The sequence below is a fragment of the Pleurodeles waltl genome, chromosome 6 (genome assembly GCF_031143425.1).
Source record: "Pleurodeles waltl isolate 20211129_DDA chromosome 6, aPleWal1.hap1.20221129, whole genome shotgun sequence".
Lineage (NCBI taxonomy): Eukaryota > Metazoa > Chordata > Amphibia > Caudata > Salamandridae > Pleurodeles > Pleurodeles waltl.
The window spans coordinates 1,605,788,757-1,605,813,406 of NC_090445.1; the positions used below are offsets into that span (position 1 = coordinate 1,605,788,757).

Sequence of the window (24,650 nt, forward strand, 5' to 3'; positions counted from 1 at the left end):
CCAACACATTTGAGCGTTTTACATTTGTCATAGACTTTCTCTCATACAGTGCTGAAGATGCAAACTGTGACTCCCCCACTGTTTTGCTTGAGTAGCAATGATGAACCAGTGATAAGGTGGAACAAATAGAAGAATGTTTAAAAACAAAATATGCAAGGGTGTGTGATGAGATTTTAAGTGTAAGTGGTCATGGGGCAGAAGGGCAGGTAGCATTAGAGCATCTAACAGAACTTAATCTTGATAATGCCACAGACTTAATAGTGTTCATAATTTGCATGACAAATATATATTAATTAATTGCCACTTGAAAGCACTGTTTTAGAGCTAAATTGATTTGGGAAGTGAATACAAGGTGAAAATTAGGGTGTAAGGAATCTGTCTGGAGTGTGTAAATGTGGTAATTTGAAAGAAGGTAAATTGGAAGTGTGGCAAGATATAAGAAAAGTTGTAGCTCAAAGATAAGGATCATTTGAGTGAAGTTGTTTGGATCGTGAAATAGGTGAAACACATGAAAAAAGGCAGAGTCAATCAAGCAACTGTACACAAAATGATGTGTCTATGGTGATAAAGGCGGAAACACGATTTAAGGTACACACAAAACCCAAATTTGACGGGAGATAGAGTTTAAAGTTGGATGCTTTGTGTGGTATGATTGGTCATGTGGCTAACAACAAATGTCCTACGATGATGTGGTTAGGGAAGATGAGGATGTGAGTTAGAAAAATATATTTGTATTATAACCGAAGGTATGATAAGTCAGGATGAATGGAAGAAGAGAAACCAACAGTGAAAATGTACTCATAGATGTTATAAAAAAAAAAAAGATGCGAAAAGGTTAGGAAGAAAAAGTCAAGTTGAAGTCTAAAGGTAAGGTTTATTGACATATTAAGGATGAACTGGCTGTGATGAACTAATCTTTAGAGGCACAAGACTTATACCCCAAGCTGCACTAAGAAAAAAGAAATATATCGACCGGGCACATCAAGGACGTCTGGGCATTGTAAAGCCCAATTAAAGACTGAGAAGGTATTTTTGATGGTAAGGGTTCGATTTTGAAGTTGAAAGGGTAGTGAGACAGTTTGTGGATTGCTAAAAAAAAAATGACAAGATAGTTAAAACGTTCACTTCGCCTATAGACTGTCGTTGAGGTTGCTCTGAAGAGAGCCAGAAGTGCAGTGGGTGAGAGGTGTTTCCTCTGAGGGTGCACATACATTTCTAAACGAAATATTTCAAAGAAAAGGCAAAAACCATGCAAGATGTTGACTGATATTGGACCTTGATTCTGTTCAAGGGAGTTTGGAAACTTTCTGAAGCAGTATGGAATCATTTTATTTTAAAAAAGCAACTCATTTTCATTCATTCATTCAGGTAAAGAATAGTTCAAAGGTTCATTCATACCTTAAAGGAAAGCATTCAGCTAGCGAGAAGTTAAGATTTGGATTTGAAAAATCAAGAAAAGGATATAATAGCCGTACATTAACTCCTCATCAGACCACAGGGAAAATGGCATCGGAACTCTCCATAGACAGAAGGCCTACTTGCCAATTGGTTCCTGGGTGGAAGGTTTGGGACAAAAAATGTTTGGATGGTTCACCTAATTGGGAATGGAGAGAAAGAAAAAAATATATATTTTTCAAAAGAAACATAAAAAGAACTATGATGGACGGAACACTGAGGAAGAAAGGCAGATAAAAGTTAGAGATTTTGTAAGAGTTAAAGCTTCAAAAGGTGCAGTAAGATAGTGTAAGTTTACATGTCCATTTAAGATGATCCAACTTTTCAGAAATACTTGTAAAGAAGAAGAATGGAGTATTTGGAATTTCGGAAGGATATCCATAAGCCAGGACGAAGGTCGGCTTTCTCTACCTCCTGGAGAAGAGCAGTGGAGTGACAGTCACAACACTGGAAGTCATGGGGAGGAACTATTGGAAAAAGAAGAACCAATTGTTAAAAGACTATGTAACTTCATGAATGTATCTTTCCTGCATATTCTTCTTGCTAGACAAATATTTCTCTTGTTTAGCGCATGTATGTTTCTTTTTAGTTAGGAATGTTCCTTATGTGTTAATAGGAGGGGAGCGTTGGATATGTGTGCATGTGGATGGAATGTGATGATATGTTGGGGGACGATGGAGCGTGGAAGAGATTGTGGTGATCAGGACAACGGTGAGGGAGCACTGATGATGCAGGTCTGTGGATAGGCAGCACTAAATATACCTACCTACACTCCTCTGTATTGGAGTGTTTCATTTTCACAGACGACTACTACCATAGCACCATTTTTGGATATCGATCTAGTCTGCTTGCATCCTGTGAATCTCAGAATACTTGCTCCCAGTGCTCTGTATATCCTTGCCTCTTCAGAATCTTAAACTGTGAAGCCTTTTATGGTGCCACCTATGTCACTTGCCTGGTCATAACACACAGCTTTCTCCTACCTGGCAACACACAAAGCTGCATCCTCTACGCATTTTTCAAATGTTTCCAAAATTAACATCGGCCGTCATCAGTGTCAGGGTAAAGGAAGTATTTTCTTCTTGCAATTGCCACAAGTTTTAAAAAGCGTAGGTCTTTTTTCTTTTTTTATATAAGTGTGTGAATTATACCAAAATCTTTTAGCAAAAAAGGTTGCATAACACTTTGGAATGGCTCGCATTACAGGCCAAAACCCCTAAACCTGTATGTTTTAAGAGAGAACTGAAGCAGCCAAGTACATTGGTATGTCTTCTTTTCTGATTGCCTTTTTGCAACAAAAATACCACGCACTAGTGCTTGAGCGGCACCCCTTGTGCATTGCAAGTAAAAATGGGACTTTTGGGATCCCAGCCTTTGAATCTGTAGAGGCAATATTATACATTTCAATACATTTTCCTATAAGATTGGTTCGTCAGCTATGCAAAAATCTAAATTTGTGACCTATACCATCAAGCTTCTGCTCTAAATGGAAAATAAAATAACTTATGCACTCCGAATAAATCGACAACAGAGCATAATTACTAAAGGGATTACCTGATACCACCCTAGATGCCACAGCATGTGTAGGGTCAAATATAAACCTATCTTTGAAGTATTAGTTTTCCTTTCTGCATGTCTGAGACTTTCATTCTCGAAAACAAATGCAGAATGTGCCTTAAATCAACAGTTCTGTAACTTCCAGTATACAAGCATTTGATGTCATAGGTTGCTTAACTTTAAATGATTGCAAAGCCCTCTTCAAATAGTTGATCTGTTGAACGCAGAAACAATGTCATTATAAAAAGAATGTACCATAATTCAAACAGATTCTAGCTAAGAAACAACAGACAAGCCCTCTGCACACAGAAACTTGATGGACCTACTCCTCTTAAATCTTAGTTCACAGTGGATTAGATTCCGTATGAAGCGACAATCCAAAAATGACAGTCTCCTAGCTCTGAGCTGACTGACCTTTTGTAGATCAACTTAAACAGGCTTTGGCGTATACAGGTCATGAATCTACTACATCACAACTAACCCACCTCTTAGGCTCCGTACATTCCTGCCAAGCCTACACGCCATAATGTTATTATAATTATTGTTCTGATCATGGTTCTAATCCTCGTCGGCATCTTCTTCAGTGAGTAAGATTTTCGGAATGCCTTCTGGCACGTCCTTTGCCAAATTTCCTGTGAATGAAAGGGATAGATCCACAATTCTGTGTAGTGGATGGATCTTATGTATTGGGTGTGAATGTGCTTCATTGCTGCACCTTGCAGGACAGGAGCAGGCCCTTTTGCCATTGTCTGTATAGATGTGACTTTCAGATATATCCACAACTGTTCTGCTTAAAGCTGTTCTATTGAAGCTGTTTGTTATAGCACCACTCTGCAAATCTGCTACATTTATACTGTTCATGTTCAGTTTGCTGAGAGAAGACACATCTACACTGTTATCAGGGGTAAACTGCAGATTAAGCTTTGGAATATAGATGGGATGGTCATCCAAACCCCGATATGTTACCACCGACTCATGACTTTGTCTGATTAGCGAAAGGTCATAGGACTGTCCCAGTAATTCGACCTTGTCTAGCAAACCATGAGACCGCTTTGGTAAATCACTGCAAACATTGCTGATTTCTTCATTATTATTGAACCCTGTTATGCTTTTGGAATTGGCAGAATCAGTAGTGATTGTAACACCGTTGGAGTTTGCAGATTGAGTTGTGAAATACTGTTGTTCCTTACTTAAGGTTAAACGTTCCATGTTTGTTTTGGTTTGTGTAGATTGGATTTGGTTTACACATGAGGCTTCCAATGTGATCTTAAGGGATAGTGACGTACCTTGATTGCTTTGTCTGTCTACCTCTTTGGGTCCTCTCCTTGATGACAGCTTCTCGTCATTGTCTCTGTGTACTACATTGCTTAGCATGGTCTCTGAAATGGGTCCATAGCCTTTACCACCTTGATCCTGTGTGCCTCTGGGTGTTATGCTGGAATTAGACTCCATAGTTCTTTGCTCCTTTGCTTGACTGTTAATTTTCTGTGTGCATGGTTGATCACATTGATCTTGCAGTTTTTGCATATCGGTGAACGCAATCTGGGTGGATGATCCCTCCTCTTTCAGTTTTATTTCTGCACACATATTCTGTGTTGTGGGTTTCTCACCTTGCTTACAGTTTTCCTTGTGTTTTAGAACCAACGCTGTGTCTTCTACAAAAGTGGTCCTATTATGGGTGGATGGTGCCACATCTGTATCTTGTTGTTCTTCATTCTGAAGGACATTTTTATTGTGGGAACCTTCTACAAGCACACATGCATCTGTCAAATATTTCCCAGGAGGTTGTTCTAGTGTTGGTTCTTTTGTCTTGCTAGGAGCTCCCAATGAGTTTAATTCCTCAGCTTGGCTCTTTTCACTAAGAGCATTTGAGTTTGGTTCTTCAGAGGTGGAATTATCCTGCGAGTATTGGTCCTCATTCTTCTCCTGAGTGTGTGAGACATCCATGGAGGCCATCCTCTCTTCAGTAATGAATAAACTGCCCATCAGTTGGACCGCTGATTCAGTATTAGTCGACTCTCTGCTGTCACAGTCCATATGCACAGGACTTCCATCAGACAGCTGGGGTGAATTGCCCATATGTGCAGTTTGTATATTTCTGTAGAGTGAGACAAAGAGACACAATTAACGCATAATGTACATTTTAAGTAAACACTATGATTCTGGTTGTACTCCCACTAAATGACAAAACAAGGGAAGCTTTAGTTTTGTGGGTGGGCTCCTGAAAAGGATAAAGAAAAAATATTAAATCACAACTCAAGTCATGAGAATGACAGTATCTTCACTGCACTAAGTTCGCCTCTCCTTACTCTCCTTTTTCTTGTTGCCATTTTGTCTCTCTTCCTGTGCCAATGTATTGATGGTACAGGCAGGGACCAATAAATATCATTAGGACGTTTACAGTAAGCCCAGCGTGGTCTACTTGCTCTCCTTCAGTCAGTTGCTCACCTCTTAGTAAAACCTGCTTGTTAGAAACAATTGTGAGACCTGCCAACATCTTCATCATTCACTGTCTTTCCCACCTCCTATCTACTCCAACTTAGTAGGCTACACAAGTTACTCTCACCTGATAATGACGTACGTTTAGTAAATTAAACAGAGTTTTGCTTTTTCGTATCACTGACAGAATAACGGAAACAAAAATATTGTGTGGACAGAACATCTTGTCAAAAATATCGAGGACCTAACTATCAAGAAGGTAAGTGCAAATAAGTAAGTATAGATTTACTATTCTTAATGTCCCATATATCTATCTATATCTATATCTTTATATAGATATAAATAGATATATATATATAGATATATATATAGTCAAGGTACATATTTGTGGACTTAAATATAGTAAAACTTTGCTTCCCTCTAGAAACGTAACCTTCACAGTATACGCGACAATTTAGCAAAAAACAACATGGCCCTGTATGATTCTGCAACTAGAATATGTCTCTACCAGATATTTTGTTACGGAAGGTAAGTAACTTGTACGTTAGAGGCCAAAACTTGGTTGGCAGATTAAAAGGAACTTTGTTGGCTGAGCAACATTGAAGCTCAGTGTTGTTTCCTTTAAGCATATGTGTTTGATTCTGACTTGGATTCTCCTAAATATTGGCCCTTAATAAAAGCAGAACAGGCTTGAACAAAGTCAATGGAATGCTATCCTTGATGAAAAACAGAGCTAGGTCGTCTAGAAAATGGTCCAACTTCATGGAGGCCTTTATTGATACGTTTTGCCAGCTTAACAATGTTCAAATGGATGAAGTTAAACATCCTCTTTAGAGGACGATCAATAGCCCTTAGTGGTGACTTGCGGTTAGGCAAATTAGAACCGGTAGATAATGTGTTGGGTATATGCTGAAATCCACAAGCCATGGCACCATTAGTTAAAGAGTACCCTCTTCTAATCTACTGCAAAGGAGTGCCACAGTGCTGAGCAGGCAAAACTGAGAAAACAAATCTGAAGCATTGAATTGCTTCTCCAAGTAAAATCTTTCTGGCCCAGAAAGAGAAGGCACTAATTGAGTTATAACCTGCAATACTGGAGAGACATAGATGGAATTGTTGCTTGATAGGTGCTTAGGTACTGGTACTTTATATATTTTTTAATATCATTCTTCCCAAAAGCAATTTCTGGTACCAAGCTGGGTACTAGTTAGATTGTTAGAACCTCCTAGTGATTAACATTATGTGCATCAAGAACATGATGAGGTGTTTTCTTTGTTCTTTTTTTGATTCTTGGTATAGCCACGTCCTGCCCCCAGTGAACCAGTGCATGGAATTGGCATTGGGAGCCTATACGGAGTCAGACTCCAACTATGACTAGAGAAATTTGGCCAGCAGCCCCATACCCAGTGCTTAATTTGAGCAGGTGGTTTCCAGTGTTTGGCACTGGCACTTATGACAAACCGCCACATGCTGGTGGTCTCTGTCTAATTTTGAGATGAGCACAACAGCTGTTTAATTATTCAATGTACATTAAATATGAATAATATCTGCTACCCACGCCATTTTGTAGCTTTGAGTGGCCTGAAATATTCACAATTGTCACACTTGTGGGAGTGTGATGGCTAATGGTTGTATTGGTACAGTCATGGTAGCGCCTGGTGGAAACTGTAGTGGCCTCCTGAGAAGGGCCCTGGCCCACACTTGTGTTTTTTTTTTTTTTAATTACACAAATTAAGCACTGTTCTCAGCCTCTTTGTAATCTCATCCACTTTAGGGTGCTCTAAATAAAGAATTACCTTCTCATTTGACAAGCTGAATTGAAAGTCCAGGATATTGCTTGAACTGGGACTGGAAACCAGGCAATTATTGTGCAGAACTGTGTCATGAGGAGGGTTAGTACCCCTTCCTGGATCTGCAGTTGGGATTCAATCTTATGATCTAGAGGGGTTACATACAGTGTTGTTGTTTATGAAATGGACATTCGTTGGAATTGTTGTACATTTTTTTTTAACTTCCTGAATCCAATTGAATAATATATTGGATTTTAACAGTACGGAGTTGTCTTATTCATTAATTGAAGACTGGATAATATGTACGCATACTATAGCGACATAATTCCTATAGGAGCATTTTTAAGTGAGACTAAGTAAAAATGGCACAATACTAAAACCCTCTCAGTAGCTTTCCTACCGTCCAGGGTCTCCTGCACAGGTCGTGCTCCAGTGTAAATAGGAGATGGTGTCTAAGTGGCCTTTGGTGAGTTGCAGCACAAAATGTGCAAGAACTGAACTGAACATATTTCATTTGCCGACTAATGCTCCGAGTGGTTCATCGGTGGAAAACCTGTTTTGTGCTTCCAAAGCGTTGTGTGAAGACACGGATTACTGACATTATGGGGTTAGGAGACACTTGCGCAGGTTTTAAAAACAGCTGAGACAATGCATCCCTATAACTTAAAGGATCTCATATAGATACATTCCATTGTCGAATGTCTCAACACGACCCCGCTGTTCAAGTTGTGCCCTTGATATACAGGTCTCACATCTGTTTCTTTTTTCTCTAATAGGAACATGTTTCTTAGAAAACCAGTCATTTCTATATGAAGTTGAACCACTGCGTTATTATCCACCAACTCCTGAACAACTGACCTTTCATCATTCACCTTTCCTTCGTCACAATAACCTTGTACATTCCTGCCACTTAAGTTGTATATCCAAATGCTGCACAGAAACTGTGTCTAAAAATCCAAACACATCATGCTCGCCTTGAGAACGATGAACTGGCTCATCCTCCTAGCTTGCATAAAGGTCAAGATTTATTCTAAGACCTAGAATGCATTTAAAACTAACACACTACACTAACTCACCAGTAAACTAAGCACTGGCTGAGAGTTACATTCAATAAATCCCACGAAGTGAAGTTCTTCTACATCAGCTTCATTCTTACACCGGCACAGTGCAGTTGGGTGTGTACTGTATAATGTAAGGTTAGGATGACAGCTGGTGGAATGGAAGGTCCATTGTGAGGAAAGGAAATGAAATGAAATGAAAGGAAAGGAAAGGTGAAGGAAGGAACCATTAAGGACAAGAATTACAGCACCAAACCTCTCAGAATCAAAGGTCAGATGCACTAACAGTACCTTTGAGAAAAGTGGTTGCAATTGTGCACTTACTTTATCCAAAGGGCCTGTAATTTTTCAAAGTGACCAATTTGCTAATAGTTTGCGTTCCAAAATCACCATTCACAGGGGTTTTCGGAATTACCTGCCTAATGAATTTTAATTAGGCAGGTGGTTATTCCAGACTCCCTATGATTGGCAGTGGACAGCAGGCCACCATTCCTGTGTTCTTTCCCTAATGCACTATTTTTTAATTATTGTTCCTTAAGGGAAAACATCAGTGGGAGCGGGAGGTGGGGCCTTGGACACAGCCTACTCCATTCGAGGCTGCCAACACGATTACCAGAGGGGAAACAGTCTCAATGGGGAACCCCCCCCCCCTTTCAAAATGCGAGTTGTAAAACCCATCTTATGAGTGGGAAACACTTTTCTTATTCATAAAATGTGTTTTGTACATAAGAATTAAATATTTAGCAGTTACATACCCTGTGAGTTTGTGAATCGCAGTGTCTGCAATTGCAAAATACTTTTGTACATCTGAACCAAAATTACTGAATTGATAGCTCTAATGTTAGATGCTTGTGAGACGCTGGAACCCTATAATCAGTGCATAATTTGCAATGCCGTAAGTACAATAATAGGAAATTTTATATGAATAAACTGCAAAGCAAGTCAATGTAACCACACACTGTAACAAAAGTCTGGCTAGCAATTAACTCTTAAATTGACCTGAAAAACGTTTTGTATATTCCGTATATTTAGTAAGTGCATATTAAACATAAAGCCCCTTATTATGAGGCATGTAAGAATCACTGCTTACTTCCCCATTTTTCAGATCAGACCGAGGCATAACATGTAGTTTTGGTTTTGTGACATAGTAAAACTGTTCCTCCAACATTGGATGTTTCATAGATTCACTTGCTAGAATAATTCCCCGTCGCCAGACTGGGAACCCCAATTGTTTTTAACAGCAGTACATATAACATACCATCAGCACATACTTAACCTATCATACTAAACCAACAGGCATGTTTTGCAACCTATCATCATCATCATCTTTATATGACCCTTCAGCCAATTATAATGCTTTACCTCCTGCTGATCTCCCACTGAACCTTCCAACTGTCAGATTTTCTACCACACGTTCAGAGTAAAGGAGACCTTCTGTTAGCTCTTCACAGGAAGGATTTTTTTTTATTTATTTTTTTAAGTATGGCAGAGGCAATATTAAAGAAATCTTTTTTTTTTTTTTTTAGAACATGTATGTCATGTGATAAAAAGATGATATATGCTGAAGATCCACGTGAAAAGTGTCTACATTGCCCATACCTGGAACAATAGCCAGATTCCGGAAAGGCATTAAAGGACAGCGAGAAGAGACTGGCTGTTATACTCTTGGATAGACAGATAAGTAAAGGGAAGGCAAAAAAATAACAAGCATTTGCAGTGTAATAGGTCTCGCATTTGCTTGCATTAGAGCTATTGGCGTTGTAAATGCATAACTGGACTTTTCTTGCAACATAAATTGGTCTACCCTGCTGCATATTTGGTCCACTTTCACACATAATTCCAGTGGCCCTGCATATAACTAAAGCACTTCCATTTACTGCAGAGTCTTGCCCTGATGACCTTGAACACTTCTTAGATTGTTTCTAGTACAGTTTTCTTGTAATTCCTGACAAACTGCAAGGATCATGAGAATCGTCAAAAGGCACCCCGTGCATGGTGCATTATTTGTTTACTGCTGTGCTTGACTCTCCCTGTCTGACAATTTAACCTGCCGGGTGTCTGGTAAACGCATCGCTATAGTGACCATGGGCGGTGAGATACATTATTTCAGTCACCATAATGCAATATGACAAAAACAAATGCTACGCTTTCTGGCAGCCCCGCCCAGACTCTCTGAAACACAAGTAGTAGGTTGTTTGCGGGATCATCTTTCATAAAGGCAGGGGCAGCAGGCAAAAACAGATCATGTTTTTCCATCATGACCTCTGTACTGCCACTGCGTCCGCCGATACAACTAGGGGTAGTGCCATGAGACAGAGCTAGAGCCAGAGCTAATTACTAGTGACCGTATGGGAAGCTCTCCCAGCTCTCTACTCCTGGTCTACAGCCTGTCCATGGAGCCAGGTGAAGTGCACTAAAGCACTTTCCAACCAAACACAGCTGACCAAGGAGAGCTCTGCACCTGCAGTGGGTGAGGCGGCGACATAAAGAAGACTGCAATCCCAGCTGAAGAGAGAGACCCCTGGCCGGACGCACGTGGGAGTCCCCGCCAGAGAGCAGATTTGTTTCAAAGAGCCGCTGCCCTTAGTGTGGAGCACTTTTTGTAACCCATATTGTCTTCTTTAAGTGAACAATTTGACTGTCAATAAAAAAATATATATATATATAGTCAGATGTGAATTGTATGCAGGAATGCACAAAATAAATGCTTGTAGTAGAGGGTCAATTGATACTCGACCCATAACAAACATAAATGCCATGCATAGGCATTCCACAAACATAAAAATGCCACACATACACTGAGAACTTGGCAGCTATGTGCTCCAATACCTCTCATCGAGTTTGGGCTTCAAACTGCCAAGGCAGCCATGGAGTGCGAAGTGGAGAGACAAAAGCAAAATTGAAATGACTCTGATTCGGGAAGTGTGAACCATGTGACGGAACTGGTAGTCATACAAAGTGCTGTATGAAACTTCAAAGCGCCATTGCTGCCATGAAACGTGAAGGGAAGAGCTAAAAGAAAAAAATTGTTAGCCCACACCAAAGTATATCGGTAATTGTACAATAATCTCTGTAATGGGGTCAGTCTGCAAGGCGCAACAAACCAGTCTCCAGGCGGGACAAACATAAAACTTTTACCAATGACATCAAGGGATTTTTGAAAGGCAAACCCAGGAACGAATGAAAGTGATGGGCGTGGTTAAAGCCCACAGAATAGATTACAACATGTCGAAAAGCAGTGTATGCATGCTGCTATGCTCAAACTAAAAATGGCAAACGACCCTTTGACTCTGCCACTAAGAGTCAGACAGTAGGTCATAAGGTCAACATCAGTCTGATATTTCTGACTTTGGGTAAAAATGCCAAAGTGAAGTTTAAAAATGACCCCAAAGCCTTTAAGTTTAGTTAACAAAAGATAAGAGGCCGGACACGTCACAGAGAGTGAAATGATGTGTGAGGCAGCTACAATGTCCATGGGGGGCGATGAACACTACACTGTTTCCTTTACTGATAAGGAAAGAGACTCCGCCTGCAAAGGGGAAGTTTAAAACGATGTTGCCTTGACTGATGAAGACAGGAGATCCCTGGGCGAAGGAGAGCATTGAAATAGTATTACCTTTGCGGGCCAAGAGAGAGGGTACAATGTGGCCTTCGTCCAGGAGGCAAACTACAAAGCCTATCTCCAGGGAGGCAGAAATGCCATCGACGAGCAGTAAGCAGTTGCCATCGTTGATGGGATAGAAGAGGAATTAAGCATTCACAAGTGCAAAAAGAAGTGATAATAAACAAGCATTGGCAAGTGCAGAAAGAAGTGATGATGAACAAGCATTGACAAGTGAAACAAGCATTTGCAATGCACCGGGTCTCGCATTTCTCTGGGTTAGAGCTATTAGTAGTTGTAAACTCCCAACCGGACTTTTCTTGCCTCGTTAAATGGAAAACAAACGAGCGCGATCGCGCTGCTAAAAAATGAAAATGGAAATAGAAACAGTCTCAGGGTCGATGTCATGCAAAGCGCTCGACTTCTGCCAAGCGAGATCGCGCTGCGAAAAAAGAGAAAAAGTAGTCCACAAACCGGACAGAAAACAGCGAGCCTCGTATGTTTTCAGCACTTGGTCGCTGCACTCGAGGAGGGCTAACCACCGGAAAAGGCATGATGTATGCAGGCCTTCCACTAATGAAAGCAAGCAGGTTTTAAAAGGCAAGCCCACGAACCATTAAAAGACACTAACGTGATATGAGCGGGCCTCCGAGCCCTTTTCTAACTACTACAGCGTCTAACAAGCAATACGCATCCACTAGCCAATACTATCGCAGGCTCGACCCTAAAAAAAGGAGTGATAATAAATAAGCCTTTTCAAAATCAAATACAAAAAATACTAACAAAAGATTTGGCAAATGTAGATATGAATAGAATAAGTGACAAACAAGCATTGCCAGTGTCAAGTAAAGAAAGATTGACAATAAGTAAGTTGCATGACCACTTTAAGGAGATATGAGACAATTTTGATGTCACCTGTGCCACAAAAACCACCATTCAAATTATTACAAGGCAGTTTTCCTATCACCAAAAAAAGACAGGCCTCAAGGAACAGTAGTCACTGATTTGGATGGTATGGAGGCATTTTTCAGTGATAATAGTGATGAAGAGGAAGAGCCAGGTATACAGTACATTGATGATGAGGACTATTCAAGTTATCAACAGAGACAAGGTCAAGAAAAGATATATGACAGGTTGACACAAGTGCCTTATCAAATGTTTACTTAATTACACAATATGGTGGCTGATATTTACAATAAGCCTCAAGGGCAGCAGAAACGGAGGTAAAAAGACAATAAGGCAACACTACAGCTACCAGTCTTACAAAGAGAAAAATGCCAACATAAGCATTGTTCTAGAAATGGGTCCGGGGGGAGAATACCAAACAATGAGGTTGAGAATGATCAGCAGAGTAAATTGGATTCATCCTTCAATGGTGTAGATGTGAATGACAATGATGACAATGTGGATGATGATAAGAAGACGTGAAGCCTCCCAGAGATGCCTGACAATTATTCAGAATGGAATCAATTCAACGTACTTAAGGATGGTAGTCCAGAACCCATTTAGTGTATTTTATCCCAAGATGACCTAGGAAGATTTCATTCCCTAACACAGAAGGCCTTTGAACGTTTTAGTCTGCTGGTTTCTGTGGCAGAAAAATTGTGTTTTTTTAAATTTGATTTTAGAGAGAAGACGCACAGAGGCACAAGGACTACACCCATATCACATCACCTGTGGTAAGTTCTACTAATGATGCAGAATCCGGTGACTGCGTCAGTAAATCTTTCAAAGATTGAAAGGAAGGACAAAGCAACATAAGACACAGTGGGATGCATTTTAAATCAAGTTTACACTGAGTTAGTCATATCAGCGGCAGCACAGCTCAGTTCAAGGAATCAACTATCGCCATGCACTGCACCTACGGAGAAAGAAGGCAACAAATAGGATTCTATGGGCAAAAGATTCAATGTGCTAGTACCAGATGCAATTAAAATTGCAAACTCTATGGCAATCATATCTGGTTATGACAGGCAGCTATGGAGCGACGTGAGCCCGATCCTGAAGAAGTTGCCTGAAAAAGATCATGAAAAGGCAAAAGCACTACTAAGGGACGGAGAACAGTCATCTGCATCTTTGATAGATGTGGCCATGGATGCGTCAACATGTGCATTCTGGCAAGTCAGAAATGCGACAGTTATGCAAAGGTACAGGTGGCTGAAAAGTACAACTTTCTGACGAGAGTACAGGTTTGAGTCAAGAAATATATCTTTTGATGGAAATAATGTATTTGTCAATAAGGTGTATGAGGCGAATCAAGCGATAAATGCAGACACAGATACTTCTCACTATCTTAGTATGCTGCAGGGAAGACAGCCATGCAGAGGTTACAAAAACAGTATTTTAGACGGGGGCAACAGGGATTATTTTTTTGGTCCCTACAGTCAAAATGCACCCTATGGACAGTATAGACAATACAATTCATATAGTCCGCAATAAAGACTACAAAGACAAAGGGGACAAGCTTACAGCATCAATATATGAAGGCAAAAGTGGAAGGTTATGACTTCTTTAAGAACACAGTCCCCAATATTCAGCTGCCAGTCAGGGGAAGAAAGCTATTTTATTACAAGAAATGGCAGCAGATAACAACAGACAAGTGGGTGTCAGATATTGCCAGGCAGTGGCATATCTTGGAGTTTGTGGAGGAGCCACCAACTACTCTTCCAGAAAAGCAGGTGAAGTCTTTGATGTTCCTGAGACTTCTTACCAGGGGGCAAGCTCAGTCCAAGCCTTTGGAGAAACTTCACAAGCAGGATACACAGCAAATTCCAGTCTTTGTCCTCTCCAAAGCAGAAGCAGCAACTGCAGGCCAATGTAGCAAGCACACACAGCAATGAGGCAGTACTCCTCCTCACGGTTCTTCAGCTCCTCTCCTTGGCAGGTTCTCCTCTTGATCCAGCAGTGTTCTAAAGTTGTGGGGTCAGCAGTATACTCATTACTGTCTTTGAAGTAGGCAAACTTCAAAGGAAAATGTTTGTAGTGCACAAGACCCTGCCTCTCCCTGTCCTGGCCCCAGACACACTCCGGGGATTGGGAACTGCTTTATGTAAGGACAGGCACAGCCCTATTCAGGGGCACGTGTCAGCTCCTTCCTCCATTCTGGCCCAGGAAGACCCATCAGGATATGCAGGACCCTCCTCAGCTCCTTTTGTGTGACTGACTAGAGTGAATTCACAAACAGCCCAACTGTCAGTCTGACCAAGACGTGTGTTCCATGGCCTGAGGCCTCTCTCTGTCATAGCTTTGACTTGTACCCTGAGGAGCCAGAGCTCCCATCAATTCTGAGGCCTCTCTCTGTCATAGCTTTGACATGTACGCTGAGGAGCCAGGGCTCCCATCATTCTTTAGGCCTCTCTCTGTTATAGCTTTGACCTGTACACGGAGGTGCCAGGGCTCACATCATTTCTGAGGCCTCTCTCTGTTATAGCTCAGCGTTTTCGTCATTAAAACAGTAGGTTTTACAGCACTTGTCAAGGCAAACTAATAAGGTTTACATAAAAGAAAAGGCTGCTCAAGGTGCTAGCTAAAGCTCCAGTCACAGGTACAACAATAGTGCCATCCTATCTTGGTAGGTAAACTAGGTCAAAATCTGAAAGCCAGACTAAGCATAAAGCAAAGTGTTTCAAACCCACGCTGCGCCCAAGATGGGATTTAATGGCACAGGCAGGATGAAGGAAGGAAATATAGGTGCAAGCAACAAGCTCCCTCTGCGCAGGTTCCATGTACAGGGAGGCGCTAGATGGAAATGCAGGGAGTGGGGGATGAGAGGAAGTAGGTCGGGAGTATGCAAGCGGGTGTCAGTCTGAAGGGTACTCTCAGGTGCAGGGCAGAATAGTGTCTGTTGCTAGGACGTCTTGTGTCAGGAAGGTCGTGGGTTGGTGGGTGGTGAGTGAGTGAAGGACTCCCAGTCACAGCAGCAGACATATGGCCTGCCACTAAAGTGCTCTATTCTTTGGTAACAGGGTGTGGACCAGCCAGTAAGGATTCCTCGTGCTCGAGTCTGGGAGTTGCAGGCTGCGGTGCACCAGCTCCGATGTGAGGCCCAAAGGTTAGAAGAGAGGAAGACCTGCAAGGTGATGGGGACCTGACACCAAATGGCTGTAGTGTTTCAAAGTTTTAAGAGTGAGGCTGCTGGCCAACAACATCAACTCACTAAAGAGATAGGGTTGTTAAATCCCAAATGCTACCTAGAGAGCGAATGAATTTAATGAGGGATTTCGGTTTAGTGCTAGGAAGGAAAGGTGCGTGGTCCAGAGGTGAAGTTTCGAGCACATGTTAACAAACATATGACTAAAATGTGCAGTGTAAGTTATTGGCTAGGGATTCCAACTTTCTCAAATATATTGAACTTTTTCCAAGCACAACTTTGTCAGGGAAATACTGGTAGAATTTCAGTAGGTAAATAGAGAAATATTCTGTGTTTCCAGCTACGGACAGAGGGGATGTTTTACTGTGTTATTCCTCATTCCAAGGTGAGAGGAACTCAGAATAAGAATTCTGACGGTGTCACCGCTGTATTTACTGGGTGCTATATTACCTCCAGTGATATCTTAAGGATTTGTGGGGCCCGGGCATGATATATTCTGGGCCACCTGTTTGGAGCAACTTTGAATTTATCACCACTTTTCTTCTTATTCAAGTCCTCATGATGGCAATACTACTGATTTATCTGTTAAACCTTCAGTAATGGTGACATGCAAAAACTGCTGAAATCTCAACTTGCTGTTGTCCGCTGGCCAAATAATACCATAAGAAAGCTTGAACAACTATTGATAATGTCACTTTTGGGTTTAGTTTGGATCTAGATTTTTTTCTTTTGCTGTAACATTTTATGTGGAAGTCTGCATCTAACCGGTTTGTAAGAAAAAACAAGGGTGGCTTGTTAGATGATTTGTAAGCTAAAGCATTATATTATAGTAAATACATATGTACATATTGCTTGAAACTGCTTTTAATTGCCAAAACCTTTTATTTTAATCACAAATATATCCCTCTTCACTATTGGCATTCTTGCTGCAGCAGTGGAAATCTAAGTGCTGCTCTGAGAATTTTCACCATTCATCTGGTTAAAATGTAATAACTTTCCGCTAATTTCTCTTCCCCTGACTTGTTCCTCTTCTCTGCATATGTGTGTATTTCTACGGGTAGCCAATTACCAGTAACCCTGCTGAGTAAGAGAAAGAGAAAGGGGACGGGGTAGGATCCAGGGGATGGACAGAGACAAAAACTGTATAGCCAGAGATTTGAAGTAGAGGGAGAAGGGTGTAGAGATAGAGAGGACATAAGAAAAATATGTGAGTTAAGGAGTGAAAAAGTAAACAGAAAAAGATGGGATAGCCAGAAATAAAGATAAGGAGGCATGGGAAGAGAAGATGTATGTAGAGAAATGGGTGAGGTTTTAGTGTGCAGTAGTGTGTGAGAGAGAGAGAGAGAGAGATAGGGAGAAGGAAATATAGAGAGATGCAGAGGAGTACAGCACTCCAAAGGGTGAGCTAGAGAGAGGGATAATGTAGAAAAAGTCTCCAAATCAAAAATGCATGAATGCAGCGAAAGGTATACATAGAGACATGAAAAAGAGATGCACAGTAGAGAACAAAATAAAAGAGGTATAGAAAAAAGGTCAGATAAAGTGTGTAGTGGTGAGAGTGTTGACGCTTAGAAAGCAACATGTGCTACAGAATGAATAGAGGAAGGTGCAAGGGCTAAGTGAACTAGAGAGAGAAAGGTGAGATTTATACAGGGTAGAGACAGAAAAGAGGAGGATATGATGTGGTAGAGTAATCTACAAAGAAAGAGGAAGAGCAAGATAGGTGAGAGGGAGGAGGAGACCCAGAGACAGATTCGGTTTTTGTGTGCGAGAGAAAGAGAACATGACGATAGAGAAAAAGTGGTAAGGATAGAGAAAAAGAGATAGCCAGAAATTAGAGATATATTTAGAGAGGTGAAGGAAAGTGTCCAGAGGTCGAATGAGAGGAAGGGAGGTGGAGAGGTGAGGTAGATAACTAATGGTGGGGAACATTGAGTGGTTAGGTAGTGAGAGAGTGGTTGGGTATAGAGAGATGAAGCAGAGGGAGGGTGCCTGCATTGTGGTCAGGATAATCTTTGTGCAGGTATCCCTTCCTATCCTTTGAGGCTATTTCCTCTTTGCGTGTGTACTGCGGAATGCAGCGCACATGCTCAGTTATGCCAGCCTCAAGGCTTTGTAAATATGGGTTTGCGTTCACATACATGGGTGGATGCACCTGAATGCCCATGCACCACCCATGTAACTCTGATCTTTTACAAAGACACATAAATCTGGATTTGTGTTGCTTTGTAAATTTCAAAATAGATTTTGGTTTGGGGCTGCACCAAAAAAGTGACGTTACCCCAGTGCTTAATTTGTAAATAAAAAAGTGACGGTGCCCAAAGCCCTTCTCATAAATATGCAGCTGCTGCAATTAAATGTGCAAACACGGAATACTGAGGCAGCGTAATCCTGAAGCCATCTTGGGCCTCTTCAATCCATTTACATCCACTCCCTGTCCCTTCATTTCAATCTTGCAGCTTTTTGCTTTCTCCCAATGTGACGCTTTTTCGTTTTTCTCTTCCTCCATCTTTCCCATGTGTGTCTTTTGCGTGCAGTATATGCTTGAGGCAGAAAAATAAGTGCCGGCCCTCAAAAATAAGTGCTGTTCCTCTGCACCGGAAACAACAAGCACAAATTAAGCACTGCGTTACCCTGATACAAAATCATAGTAAATCTCAGCCAGGATTAGTACTGGAAGCATACCCTCCCACTGCAAAATCCAGCCCCTTGTCAAATTGTGAAACATTCAACGAGTTGAAAAGTGTGATTTACAGTTCTGCATACATGCAGTGTGCTGAATCTTTGGAGAAATGAAAACGTTTCTTGATGTTGACCCCAGCTTGAAGGAGGCATTATTTCTTTGATTCAAAGCCCCATCTGGCCTAAACAGTAGTTAAGGATTTATGTCAAAAACTATTGGTGCTTGTACTAATCTGCTCAAGTCACACACAAGTGGTTCCTCCTTGATGCAAAGAGGCGCAAAGCCATATCTACGCTACAAAAGGACACCTTCCAAGTGCAAAATAACTTTGGCGCTGGAAAGTAAATACCCTTGCAAGAGTTTGTGCTGCTTTATGTCCGTTTACACCCCTTGCACACCCTTACTAAATCTGTCCCTAAATTCTGTTAAGCATGCATGGCAGTCAAATTGGAAAAAGAAAACTTTTTTTGCAGACATGTTATTATGACAGAGATTTCCACTTTCTGGCTCCCTTTACTTAACATTTCATGTTCTCAATGTTGCTGTTATTTTTTTAAAATACTGAACAAGTTTAGTTTGTAAGCCAAGCAGATCTTTGTATTTGCATAAAAATGTTCAAGAACATCCACCTACTGCAGCCTTCTACTCTCATCTTCTCCCGTACCACAGCATTAGTGTCACTATGGTCAACTTATGAAAAGCATTCACTTTACTATGGTAAGAGTTATAAACAGCTGGTAAGAAGAAGTCATCTGGCCATTAACAGCCCGCCTTTTAAAAAAACATTACCAACCTATGAGAATGCTTTTCCTTATTTTGGAAGTTTTTACCTCAATAGGCAAAGCACATAGAATCACCTTTAGACTATTGACATGGCTTCAAAATATCATCAGAAATTTAAAAAGGCATCATACAATACCTTAAGCTACTTTGGGGACTCAGAAGTGAACATGAGGACTGTGGAACTGTTTCTTGGGGCTGCTTCTGTGTTGTGCTGGTGGGTAAATGTTTCTTCAAAGGATTTCTCCGGCAAGGAGAGCCTGATTTGTGGTTCACATCTGGCAGAGAAACATTGCAGACATGTTAGAAAAAGGAAAAATGTGGCCTATGCTAGTTTCTTCCAGGAAATAAAAATATTATGGGAGGAGTAGGGAAGGATACATATGGTATTATATTTGATTTTGAATAAAGAGGATTGTGCACTTGGTTTTCTCTCATGAATGTTGCTCACTGAATTTCTAATAGAAAACTCAGCCAAAATGCAACCTACGTGTTTTACACTGGAGGAAACTAAATCAAGAGGAGAAGAATTTGAACTTGAGTTAGGATTGAGCAGGAGTCTTCATTGGAGGTCAGTATAGTACCCATAAGCCCTGTTGAAGAAAGTTATGATTAAATAGATTTTCAGTCCCCTCTGAAGTATTCATGACAGCATGTAAGAAATTCCAAAGTCCTTGAGCTTCACAAATTTACATTTGGAGGTTAACTAAATCTCATTTCTTACTCAAAATCGCAAATGAACATTCTTATGATGCAGGACTACGATTACCAGTGAGCAACTGTTCTTTCTGCATTACAGGATCTTCATTGATAGTCATAAACATTAGAATTGTCCCGGCCACATATTCCTTATTTTATGACTCTTGTTACCTGGCGAGTTGTGAAGTGTAGGAGGGATTTGGGTGGCACTAACAATGTTTTTGTCATAGCTGCTAGAATTCTGTTGAATCCATCGTGGTGGGGAATAAATCACATTGACCGCAGATTTAAAGTTCTCTTAAGAGATCATCATGGTTTTGATTCTCCTCAGCAAGTGAAGTTGGTGCAGTGCTGATTTAGGTACTACATTATTTGTTTTTGGAAATGTAAGCAGAGGTTGATGGTTAAGTCCAAGAATTTTGATCCTGCAGTCATGGTATTGATATTAAGAGTCCGTCTGTAATCTAGCAACTTTCTACCTTGCAGGTAAGTTGTTCTATGGAGCACAAATCAGGAATTCTGTTTTTGATGGTTTAATTTTACAGATTAGGTCATCCATTTGCCAATGATGCTTAGGGGTGACTTTAGCCTGAAGATACCTTCTTGAAATATCACTTGTAATACACATGTTCAGTACGGAAGGTGATATTTGTTCAAGTTGGAGCATTATTTAAGGATGCCCCTGAAGACTTAGAGGCAGATTTATGGAAAGTGGCGCTGCACCGAGTGCAGTGCCACTTTGCCTGCGCCCCTTTGAACCCCCCTACCGCCAACATGTGTATGCCGTATTTAAAATACGGCACACTATGGCGCAGGGTAGGGGGCAATAGTGTCAATTTTAATGACGCTATTGATGTACTCTGCAGGAGTAGCGCCAAAATATTGGCGCTACTCCTCCAGTGTACATAGGGGCCCATTCTAAAGAATGGAAGTTCCCTTTTAACGCCTGCTCCTGAGCAGGCGTTCAACGTGCCGTAAAAAATGGTGCAAGGAAATCTCATAGATTTCCTTGCACCATTTTACAGGCTCCCCTAATGGGGGAACGCTCTCTTGGCATACATTATGCCTGGCGCAGGCATAATGTAGCGCAAAAGGTTACAGGGTGGTGCAATGTAAATACGGCGTAGGGATTTTGGCTTTGTTGGGCCACATTAACATCAAAATCAATGACGTTAATGTGGCGCAAGGTGGTTCTGGGGGCCTATAAATAGGCCCCTTGGTTTTTCACCGCCATTATATTGTGGGCTCCTAAAGTGTTGCCAGTTCTTTGTTTAGTGCCAGGATGCCCTTTGAGGCAGCTGTTTGCACTTTTAGTTTAGTTAATTCATTAATTCAAGATGAAAAGTAAAACTGGATTGGTTCCAGCAGCAGACACAGATGACTTGAATTTGACAATCCAGGGAAAAGTGACCCAATTAGGTACATTACTGCCTATTCCCATTATAATACAAATCATGTTTAGTAGTTTCTCATGGTCAACGGATTCAGGATAAAAGAAGATCCCATAGTTGCAATCAGGTCGGAAGATTACTAAATTGTTACTAAATTGTTGTTCATGCATGATGGTCTGTAAATCAGAACGATCAAACAAAATAATATAATACTATTCTATCCAAAAATAATATGGCACCTGTGTATTTTATCTTAATAAATAATGCTATCACCCCCCCCCCCCCCCCCAATTTGGTAGATCTGTCTTGGTTTATAATTCTGCAAACGTCAGGCACCAAAACATCTAATACAGAGGTAGATGAGTTTAAAAAGTCATGTTTCTATAAGAAGAAGGAGTCTCTTTGGGTTTAGTATGCAGAACCTCTATATGATTATGTTAGGTTGTGCAGACTGTGTATTGCACAAGTTAACAGCATGGGTATTATTTTGCTAGTGTGGCATCCAGAGGGCTAATAATGAGTTTCATATACATGGTATTGTATCGATTATCACTGTATGATGCTTGGTAGGTGTTCAGCTTGTGCCTATGAAACCTTGCAACAATATAAGTGGTAGTTACATGAGAGGTGTAAATAGAATATGGATTTGAATTTTGTGAATTTTGTGATCCCCTTGTGCTGAATGAATTTCCTAGTACCACCACATATTGCCTGGTTGAATCTCTTATGTGCTGGTGGGCTAGGAGAAGCTTTGTTTCATAATGGCTTTCTGTCAGGGATTGGTATTCAGGGCAAGCATTTGCATCATTATTCTTTACTATATAGAGGGGACTTGCAACATACGCATAATATAGTTCAGGAATATCTATCCCTAAGTAACAACACAATATTGGAAAATGAGTCTGATGGTAAAGAGACATTTTCAAAAATACTATAGAAGCATGTGAGCCTGTGTATGGTGCTAGCACACACTGCAAGATGAGGCTCCTTTGGTTTACCCCATTAAACCTCATGCAAGATACAGAACATGCAAATGGCCACTGGTGACCAATCACTGACCTTATTTAAGACGTATATACATTACTCAAAGCATTTTTTGAAGGCAGTCCCTTTGCACTGCATATTTACTTACTTGTGGTGGGAAGCGGGCGCTGTGACTCTCCAAGGCCATTTGAAATCTCTTGGTCCAAAGCTTTTAATCTGTAATATAAGTAAAAAGATATATTTCAAATATCAAAGTAAGTATGTCTTTGATGCTATAAACGTCCATTTTGCTCCAACATGAAACACAGTAATTTCTAATTCCCCATTTAGTAAGCTGTTCTCTAACTGTGCTGAAATGCGGACAAATATTAACTACATTAACTTTACAGAGTTTTACTAGTTAAAGACACTAATAGAAAACTAGGTGATACGGTTAAATTGGTGTCATTTCTCACTTCTGAATTGATACGCATTGTTTTCCACCTGGTGGCGTTAATTACCATTTTTAGGTACTCTTCAATCTAGTTAGTTCTACCACAGTTTAGAGGCACCATAAAACCACGGGGACAGTGGGAGTGGTACAAGATGAACCTTAAAATCACATGGAATGTGGGAGTGGTACAAGATGAACCTTAAAATCACATGGAATGTGGGAGTGGTACAAGATGAACCTTAAAATCACATGGAATGTGGGAGTGGTACAACGCAACCTTTGAGTCTAATGACAATCTTTGAAGGGGCATTAGCCACACTTTGAGACCCATGTCTGTTCAGTTTAAATTTTAAAGTAAAATTTATACACAACCTGAATAGATCCTGGTACAGATTCGTTAAATAAGCTGGCAATGTGGCTGCAGGGAAAACTAGAGAGGAATCAGTGGTTACTGTTCATTGTGTACCCTTAACAGTGGCGCTGTAAGATGTGTCGAGCCAGTATGCGCACTTGATGCATTTAATATTAATATTGCCAGTTATGGTGTTCTTACTTACCATTTCGGCTCAGCCTTTTTGGCCCAGCAATAGTTGTGTTAAGACTGAGTTTGATGATCAGAAGATACACCAAATGCTATTTTCTGTGAAGTAGATCCCTAAGTACTGGACCATGAACAAAGAACCCAAGCATATTGAGCTACCCACCAGCTATTGAATCCCGCTGTTTCACCTGATTGCAAGGAGTGTAGTGCATGTAATGGGTGGCAAGGAAGCCAAACACTTCTTGGAAATGCTAAACTGGCCATCCTTTCTAGATTCATATTTATTTTAAAGGAGAAAATAAACTTTCCTAACAGCACCCACCGGTGGTGAGTTAGATTCCTGGTACATGTTCTGCAAGTTTAATATCTATTCTATGAAATTGTCTTTTTTAAACAGAAATTCATCTCAAAGACTTTTCGTTTTTTGAGCCTCGGACAGTAGTCCTGTCCCTTCCATCAATACCTTGTTCGCTTTATTTTCACAGTGAGGGCGCAGTGTGGTCGAGCCGTCTGCATCCAAGGAGACTGCTGCTCTCTGCTGCCCGAGCCTCCTGCTGCAACCCTGGGCCTTGCATCCTCAGCATCTCCCTGGTGTGGATAAAGGGAAAATGATAAAAAGCAGAGCAGGTTCCAATCTGATGTTGCATCCTCTGTAGCCCAAGGCCCGGGGCCAAAAGCTCATCTGTCCCTTGCAGATCTTTCAGGAATAACAATCTCCTCTGTGAGCAGCTGACTAAACATGGCGCTGGTTTACTATTGCACACTCGGAAATCGTGCGAAAGGATAGTCCGTCCTTCCATAGATGAATTACACATGCAAGAGAAGCTTATAGGTGGAAACAGAACTGCAGGCATCAGAACTACTTCTCTCTGAGTCTACACAAAACACAATTTCACGGTCCTAAATAGATGACTATGTGACAATCTCATAATAAACATAATAACAAGGTTATATTGGGTTGCAATAATTACTTATTGAAATGGTAAACGGGCAGAAGTTATGGGTTAGGACCCTATGAATTACAGGGTATGGGGGTGAATAAGCACCAGTCCATGAAAGGAACAGTAGCGCTCCTCTGATGTCAGGAATTTAATAAGAAAGAGGCATTATAATAATTCTGACCATAATAAACCCTAATGAAAGCCTGGA

General features: G+C 40.8%; 1 protein-coding gene across 1 annotated transcript; it reads right to left on the reverse strand.

The window, feature by feature from the left end:
- Positions 1-1,395: 1,395 nt before the first annotated feature.
- Positions 1,396-22,739, reverse strand: LOC138301225 (putative uncharacterized protein DDB_G0277255). The gene is made up of 3 exons (XM_069241471.1): positions 22,676-22,739; positions 19,593-19,731; positions 1,396-5,110 (listed from the first exon to the last, which is right to left on the reverse strand). The coding sequence occupies exon 3, from the start codon at positions 5,089-5,091 to the stop codon at positions 3,571-3,573; it is 1,521 nt and encodes a 506-aa protein (XP_069097572.1). The 5' UTR covers positions 5,092-5,110; positions 19,593-19,731; positions 22,676-22,739; the 3' UTR covers positions 1,396-3,570.
- Between the last annotated feature and the right edge of the window lie 1,911 nt (positions 22,740-24,650).